Consider the following 9,194-nt stretch of genomic DNA (forward strand, 5'->3'; position numbering starts at 1 on the left):
GAAAGGTCTTTGAAAAGAATTTAGAAGTGATACACATAAGGTTAATGCATTCACCCGATGAAGGAGTAAGCATATACTCCGAAACGTTGTGTTCCTCACAATCGAAGATGTTGACATCGATAAATTCTCTTCCTTATTTTTTTAAAATGTTAGCAGTTATTTGGTGTTAGATTTTTATAGGTGTTGATCTTGTATATATTTTGTAATCCATTGCGATCAGCAAAAAAACACACAAAAAACTTAAAACTTTATTTATTATAATACTTTCTGCCCGTGGTCTTAGGTCTTGGTCGTCTAATACACCTAAAGAAGAAGTGAATATTGTGTTGCCTTACTTTGAGTGGGCAAAGTTACACTAACAGTCATCTGAGGAATAAGGGAGATAACTCTTGTTGCCTGTTTGTTGTGAATGTCCAGCAAGGACTGCTCAGTTGTTCAATAGATCGTGTGTCGACTTAGTGTAGAAGTGAGTGAGTAAGTCTGGTTTAACGCCGCTTTTAACAGTATTCCAGTCATATCACGGCGTGTCAGCTTAATGTGGGAGGAAAGCCCAAAGTGATGCAGGTCTCAGACGTTTACCACTTCGGTGAAACCCACGAGCACGGGTATGGTGCTGACAAACCTAGAAACATAATCAGGGCAAACCAGGATTCGAACCCACAATCATAGGTTTCTGGCGTGCCTAAGGGTGAGTTGCACAGCGAATCGCGGCGCCTTAGACGACTTGGCCACCCGTGCCCCCACTTAGTGTAGGAGGAAAGGCCAAAGAGACACAGGTTGTTGATAATTACCAGTGAAACCTACGATACAAGAACCATTATGTGCTCCGAAGGGTCATATTGGAGCTTGATCTGGAATGTAAGCTCATGATGAGCAGATCTTGGCCTGGCTAATGGAGGCTTTGTTTGACCTACAGTACCTCTTTCCCCTAACACATCAGTCAACCGAGAAAATTGAGTGAGTGAATATGGTTTTACGCCGCTTTTAGCAATATTCCAGCAATATCACGGCGGGGGACACCAGAAATGGGCTTCACACATTGTACCCATGTCAGGAATCGAACCCGGGCCTTCGGCGTGACGAGCGAACTTAGTGTCAGACCCTGTAAGGAGTAGTGGTACTTAGTGTCAGACCCTGTAAGGAGTGGTGGTGCTTAGTGTCAGACCCTGTAAGGAGTAGTGGTACTTAGTGTCAGACCCTGTAAGGAGTAGTGGTACTTAGTGTCAGACCCTGTAAGGAGTGGTGGTGCTTAGTGTCAGACCCTGTAAGGAGTAGTGCTCACCTTCGTCTCATAGCCTGTGAGGAAACCCATATCAATGGAACCAGAGAGAATTGTGTCTCGATCTCCGACAGAAGCAGCTTTTATCACTTTGATGTACTTGTCTACAAACGACTTGTCAAATTCTCGGCTTGCTCCAAAGTCCAGAAGTACCAGCTGAAACAAACACAGTTTTATAAATAGTGTCACAGGACTGTGTAATGTCACCAAGACCAATTCTTTAACTTCCTTATTATAGTACTTTATATGACAACCCCTTCACAGTACTGACCTTGCCGGTTGATGGGTTGTAGAAGAAGTTGGACCAGTTGGGGTCCGTCTGCATGAACCGGAACACAAACAGCTCCAGCAGGCACAGCTTCAACACACTTTCCCCCAGCTGCAACACCAACATCATCATCAACATCATCCTGCATCAACATCAACATCATGTACATCAACATCGTTCAGCTAAAACAGTGTTACTGTAGGCTACAACATGATGATCAACTGCATAAATTGCAATGTTTTGTATTTACTGTCACTTAAAGAGAAAGACTTCAGTCATCAAAGACAAGACATATTTTGTAAACTTGGGACAAGTGAACCAATAGTGTCTCAGCATGTTCAACATTCTTGTACACACCAGCAGAAAAAAGGTTTCTCACCAATGATAACTTTGCATGACCATGCACCACTATGTTGTGAGCGGCAAGTGTTGCATCACAGCATATATACAATGCACTGACACATGTCACAGATTAAAGCATCCTGTCACTATTAATCTGCATTTCAACAACACCACAGGAGTGAGTGAGTATAGTATCATCCCGCTTTAGCATGTTTAGCAATATTCCAGCAATATCATGTAGGGGGCACCAGAAATGGGCTACACACATTGTACCCATCAGGTACAAAGCTACACTTCTACAGGAAAAAACACCGCATGTTCAGGTAAACATTATCATAAATTCCTAAGCTTATGCTCTTATTAATCCATAAATTTATTAATCGACCTGGGTTTAATGGCATGTCAGCTTGGAGGTTTGCCACAGGTCGTGGATGTTTACTTCCTTGGTGGAACTCCGAGCCAGGTTGACAAATCAAGGACATGATCTTGGATTCGAACCCATCATCGCAATCATGGCAGTTAAGGAACCCAACACCAAAATGCAGCAGCTTGAACCACCAGGCACTGATTCCCCCACTAATCATCTGTAATCAGCTTCTAACAATCTCATCAATCTCAATTTAACTGTACATGTATTTATCCTTGGAACCAAGCAACACATCCTTGTTGTAAAGCTGAAGATCCTAGTAGATGGGGAGGTCCCCCTTCCAGTTCCAGTTCCATTAAACTAGTTAGGGTGTGTGTGTGTGAACATCATAGCTAAGATCATCAATGTGCTTTTCACATACGGTCCCTCTGCATGAAATCCTAAATGGAGTGAGTGAGTGAATTGGGTTTAAAGCTGCTTTTAACAGTATTCCAGTTATATCACGGCGTGTCAGCTTTATGTGGGAGGAAAGCCCGAAGTGATGCAGGTCTCAGACGTTTACCACTTCGGTGAAACCAACGAGCACGGTATGGTGCAAACAAACCTAGAAACATAATTTGGGAGAACCGAACACACAATAATAGGTTTCTGGCGTGCCCAAGGGACGCAACTCTGCACAGCGAATCGCAGCGCCTTAGACGACTGGGCCACCCGTGCCACCCTTAATGGAAAGACATCGATTTCTGTCATCCGCATCCTTTTCTAAACATATTGCAGGGATTTCCTGGATTTTATCATTTTCGCTTTCGTAGTAAACGTAACAGTCGGGAGTTTGACAGACTTTCCTTATGACAAGACTAATTTATTCTTTACTTACAAGTAACTTTAGATCCAATAAATATTAATATCATGTTATCATGTACTGTGAAACTTTAAATGCGGGTTTGATTATGTTTCTGTACTATATTTCAGGCACAACTCATTTTTAAAATGCATGAGTGTAATTAAACTTGTGCCAATCCCACAATTGCACACTCGCAAAATCTCTTTACATGTCATGATGGCACAAATTGGCGCTTATGCTTTCAATCCATAGGCAGATCCAGAGGGGGGTCCACGGGGGGGTCCACAGGGGGTCCACAGGCGGATCCAGAGGGGGGTCCACAGGCAGATCCAGAGGGTGGGTCCACAGGCGGATCCAGAGGGGGGTCCACAGGCGGATTCAGAGGGGGGGTCCACAGGCAGATCCAGAGGGGGGTCCACAGGCGGATCCAGAGGGGGGTCCACAGGCGGATCCAGAGGGGGGTCCACGGGCGGATCCAGAGGGGGGTCCACAGGCGGATCCAGAGGGGGGGTCCACAGGCGGATCCAGAGGGGGGGGTCCACAGGCGGATCCAGAGGGGGGGTCCACAGGCAGATCCAGAGGGGGGTCCACAGGCGGATCTAGAGGGGGTCAAGGGGTTCCGGACCACCCCTCTTTTGACAACCAAATGTAGTATGTTGTAGACAATCACCCACCACTGAGAGAGGATTTTGATATTTTGGACCCCTCCCTTTTAAAAAAGCTGGATCCATCCTTTCAATCACTGGTTTGCCTAGGTCACACTTAAGGCTCCTGTGACACAGCAGGAATATTGCTGACTTGCTGTTACACAATATTCACTAACTCAGTCACATGCATCCCTGCAAACAATTTCATGGGCAGGTCACCACCACCTCAACATAATTTGATTGAGGAGGAAACTAACAAGTTGTCTCCACGACAAGTGTTTTACATCCATATCAATGGAGCGGCTGTATCTCTGCCAGACCATATTCACCACAGCAGATCATGTCTGGCCTCCAAGGATGCTGTTAAATCAACAACAAGCTGTCAACATGGCACTCTACACCATTCATTCACCATGTACAACAGGAAGTGCTGTCTCCAGAATCTACTCCACTTTCATCATTTGTAAAGCAAGCTGCATTAGACTTGATGAACTTGATACAGCTCATAAAGTTGAATTTACACAGCAATTAATGTTTGTTTAAAGGCCGGAATGTGGGGATGTTATATTATTCTTGTAAATGGTTTCTGGGGGTTAAAGGAACTCGCACCTTTAACAGTTATCCTGGCAGCCATAGACGGATGAGATCCCGTTACCATGGTTACTGATGTTGAACTTGACAGGAAGGGATTTATTAAGGATTCCAATTGTTCCATTGTCAGGCAAACTTGGTAATGTTATTATTTTGTTCTTAAATGGATCTTATGAAGTTCTTATTTTCTCACATTCAGAGGTATTTTAACATTGTATTTCAATGTCGCATTCAATGCAATAATGCATCTAAGTTTAGGAATTTTTACATTTGCTGCAGACCCGAGGTTGAATATTTACATAACTCTAAATAGAATCTACATCCCTGCTTGACACAATGCTGAATATCATTCAATGCATGTAAAGTGGCATCGGCTATTACTACAGGAAACACCACTTCTGTTACAAGGCCTGCAAAGTGGCATTGGCTATTACTTCAGGAAACATCACTTCTGTTGCAGGGCCTGCAAAGTGGCATTGGCTATTACTTCAGGAAATATCACTTCTGTTACAAGGCCTGCAAAGTGGCATCGACCTATTACTTCAGGAAACATCACTTCTGTTACAAGGCCTGCAAAGAGGCATTGGCTATTACTACAGGAAATACCACTTCTGTTACAAGGCCTGCAAAGTGGCATCGACCTATTACTTCAGGAAACATCACTTCTGTTACAAGGCCTGCAAAGAGGCATTGGCTATTACTACAGGAAATACCACTTCTGTTACAAGGCCTGCAAAGTGGCATCGGCCTATTACTTCAGGAAACACCACTTCTGTTACAAGGCCTGCAAAGTGGCATCGGCCTATTACTACAGGAAACATCACTTCTGTTACAAGGCCTGCAAAGTGGCATCGACCTATTACTACAGGAAACATCACTTCTGTTACAAGGCCTGCAAAGAGGCATTGGCTATTACTACAGGAAATACCACTTCTGTTACAAGGCCTGCAAAGTGACATCGGCCTATTACTTCAGGAAACATCACTTCTGTTACAAGGCCTGCAAAGTGGCATATATGCAAATATGTCTACTTCTGACTTTGCCTGGGAAGATATCAATAAGTATGACATCTATCAGTAACATGAGTGTGTCACAGTACACGATGTAGCAGAGATGTCGGTGGTGAATTTGAAATATGAAACTTCAGTAGAGGGAGTACATGTAAGTCAAAGGGCACAGAGAGGTGAAAAAGAAAATGTGACATAAATCAAAACATGTCTATATTTAAAAAAAACACTCCCACTGCTGTATTTTGTCTGTTATGGACAATGAAATCTGTTTGGGCGGATAATCAAGACTGTTTTTTTTCATGATGAATGATGTACGAACCCCTCCTATGCAAGCAAGCCTTCAGGACGTATAGGTCACACACGTTAATGACATAATGCCTTGAAATATGACATGTAATATAAGATAGCTGTGCCATAAATTGCAAAGAGCAATGAAGAACGAGAGCGTATAAAACATTGTTCTATCATGACGTCATTTCTGAAGACTCGAATATGCGCTTGCAACTTGATGATGTCACACAATGGACGAAGTTATGTGTTAGAGGAAAGTGTCTAGTGAGTTGTTCCCCTAAGATATAGCTGGGCAAAGCAGATAAACGCAGTGGCCGAATAATCGCATTCAAAAGTGTGAGAGATATGACAATCGGTATTGGGAGAAAAGATACAGGTAATCAATGTGTATGGGCGGCCATTTGGTTGAAAAAAGTTGAAAAAAAGGACAAAAGTACACAATTAAGGTTAAATATTACGAATAAAGAACTAAATGTTACTACTCAAGGTCAAAATACAATATTAAAAGTCAAATGTTACGAAAAGACGTCATAAGAAAAGAAAGAACAATGTGTATGAAAGAACGTCAGTGATCACGAAAGGACGTTTTCAATAAAGAACGTCAGTGAGCACGAAAGGACGTTTTCAATAAAGAACGTCAGTGAGCACGAAAGGACATTGACAATAAAGAACGCCAGATGGCGCTGCAATTTGTAAAACATTCCGAGTTTCATCGGCTTGTTCCGCTGTGTATATGATAACTGCATGCCGAGGTGCACAATGTATTACGTCATTCCTCGTGCACTCACCGTCTGACGTTAAGTTAAAAGGTTAAGATTTAATCAAAGATCAGTGTGTAAATTCTGGCTGCAAACTTTTGAGGCCTCACTGAGGCGAACCCTGCAAGTATGGATAACCAATTCTCACAACAAACTGAGACCTAAACTGACTTTGTGGTGGAACCAGACACTGTTGTTTCTATAAGCATGACAAGGACATACTTCCACTGTTCATGATGCTTGAAGACAACAATAAACACACCGTCATGCTGGAGGCTGACCATAGGGAGCCTCTTTCCCAAGACACCAGCTGAAGTAAAACGTGGATAACAATTAACAGGCTATCTGTAATGATGATGATTACTTACCCACCGTGTGTCCATGCTTATCACTGTCATAGGAAGCAAGGCTGTCTCCAGCTTCTAACATCCACATCCAACCACAATGATGCCATGAACCGTGTGTCCATGCTTATCATAGTCATAGGAAGCAAGGCCGTCTCCAACTTCTAACATCCACATCCAGGCACCATGATGCCATGAACCGTGTGTCCATGCTTATCATAGTCATAGGAAGCAAGGCCGTCTCCAACTTCTAACATCCACATCCAGGCACCATGATGCAATGAACCGTGTGTCCATGCTTATCATAGTCATAGGGAGCAAGGCCGTCTCCAGCTTCTAACATCCAGACACCATGATGCCATGACTCGTGTGTCTATGCTTATCATTGTCATAGGAAGCAAGGCCGTCTCCAGCTTCTAACATCCACATCCAGACACCATGATGCCATGAACCGTGTGTCTATGCTTATCATTGTCATAGGAAGCAAGGCCGTCTCCAGCTTCTAACATCCACATCCAGACACCATGATGCTATGAACCGTGTGTCTATGCTTATCATTGTCATAGGAAGCAAGGCCGTCTCCAGCTTCTAACATGATGCCATGAACCGTGAGTGTCGAGGCTCTTACTCAGTGTTTCATTTCTATGAATACTTCTACTGTTTGTGTTACGTGTTGTTAAAACTACTGTCATCTCTTTCAAGTTCTGAGAGAGTGATATTTCAAAACATTTAAGAAATGGACTAAAAAAATTAAAGAAAACAAAACATTCCAGTTGGTTCAGGCTTGTCATCACTGGAGTCTAAATTTTATGATTTCAGCTGCTTTCCAAATATAAGATGGATGAAGGCAAGACAGCTAAACTGACATTGACGATTTGGGTTCTGTTTGACAGCTCAGTGTTGAGAGAATGTCATCACAGGGTGTCCTTGGAGCTAAGCCAAGTCCAAAACAGGTGAGTCTATATATATATCTCTCTTCAGAACCAGCTTCATAAATGTTATCAGGAAGGTTGGCAAGTACTTTTCTTTAATCCTTCAAAATGTAGTCACAATTGTTAGAATTCTTCATATCCAAATCTCAAAACCCCACATTGCTACACATTCCAAATGTTACCCGAAGTAACATTTGTTCATCTGGACCTTCCTTTAGTCATCAATAAAACCAAATATTCTTGTCAACAATAAAACCAAATATTCTTGCATCCAAAATGTCGCCTTGAACTCAAAATGTGCATGAAAGTCTGCCATCATCACATGACTTCATTCATAGTGTTGAAAGGTGACACTGACCTCAAAGATTGGAGCGAGCCAGCTGACGACATACTGTGGAAATTGCTGAGATATTTCAGAGGAAAGTTCATCATAACCGTCTTCTCTTGTCCCCTCTTGGAATATTCCCTTTGGTAACGATATCTTTGCATTTGTACAAACAGAAATCTCTTGAAAGCTGCTTTGAAATCTCGGCGAAGAAACCCATAAATGATAGGATTTATAAGCGAGTTGCTGAAGCTAAGACATAGAGCAAAATCCTTGATGGTGACTATCATATCTGCTGGCACCCCATCGATGTATTTCATGGGGGCTAGTACGAAATAAGGTACCCAAAATATCACAAACATCAGAAGGACAAACGCCATGACCTTTGCCGATTTAATTTCACGTTTTTGACGAAGTCGAAGTTCGTCTGACATCCAACTAGACGTGCTCTCCATCAGTTTATGTTGCTTATAAGCAACAGAGAAAACACGAGCGTAAAGCACAATCGTCAGCGACAGGCACACAGCTCCAAGCAGGAAGTCTGACAAAATGATCCAAATTGGTGACATGACCTTGAAGATGACACAGTTTGCGTCCTCAGTCCACTTGTTCCATCCCATCAGGGGTAAAAGGCTCATTAGGACGCTGTAGAACCATAAAACAAATATGGTGACCTTGACCCTGAAAGGAGTCACCAGGGCTTGGTACCTCAGTGGGTAGATAATTGCAATATATCTATCTACTGCAATACACACAAGGTTGAGCAGAGATCCACCGCAGGAGCAGATAACTGTCGTGTAACGCACTAAACACAAGTACTTATTCTTCATTGCAGAAGGCACTTCCAGGTAATACAATGAGTAGATTGGTAAAACAAGAACTCCAACCAGCAAATCAGCAACAGCCAAGCTTAAAATGAAGAAATTTGTTGGTACCTGGAGTTTTGGTGTTGTCAAGATGGCAATAATCACCAAAGCATTTCCGCCGATAATGAAGGGAACAAGACATAGGTCTATCGCAGCCTGAATTACACCATATAGTTTCACATCACCTGTGTCCATGGATGTAAAAGCAGTAGAATTGCTCCAATTGGCACCTCCAAATGTGGTCATGTTATCCATTTTGTTTCAGAAACTTCTTGTTGAACAACTTATCACCGACATAAATATTTCATGTTTTCGCCGTGTCACCATATG

General features: G+C 42.7%; 2 protein-coding genes across 2 annotated transcripts in view; both read right to left on the reverse strand.

Annotated features, from left to right (window-relative positions):
• Positions 1 to 9,194, reverse strand: part of LOC139442451 (atypical kinase COQ8B, mitochondrial-like) — a 41,847-nt gene that overhangs the window by 842 nt on the left and 31,811 nt on the right. The window contains exons 12-13 of the mRNA XM_071223261.1: positions 1,551 to 1,658; positions 1,283 to 1,435 (exon numbers count right to left, since the gene is read on the reverse strand). Coding sequence (XP_071079362.1) covers positions 1,283 to 1,435; positions 1,551 to 1,658 — 261 coding nt within the window. The remainder of the gene's footprint in view (positions 1 to 1,282; positions 1,436 to 1,550; positions 1,659 to 9,194) is intronic.
• The window catches only part of LOC139443256 (adenosine receptor A2b-like), a 1,285-nt gene continuing 82 nt past the window's right edge, over positions 7,992 to 9,194 (reverse strand). The window contains exon 1 of the mRNA XM_071224226.1: positions 7,992 to 9,194. This exon is cut by the window's right edge and continues 82 nt beyond it. Coding sequence (XP_071080327.1) covers positions 7,992 to 9,119 — 1,128 coding nt within the window. The 5' untranslated portion in view covers positions 9,120 to 9,194.

The sequence above is a fragment of the Haliotis cracherodii genome, unplaced genomic scaffold, assembly GCF_022045235.1.
Source record: "Haliotis cracherodii isolate W230 unplaced genomic scaffold, xgHalCrac1.p SCAF_5, whole genome shotgun sequence".
In the NCBI taxonomy this organism is placed as follows: Eukaryota; Metazoa; Mollusca; class Gastropoda; order Lepetellida; family Haliotidae; genus Haliotis; species Haliotis cracherodii.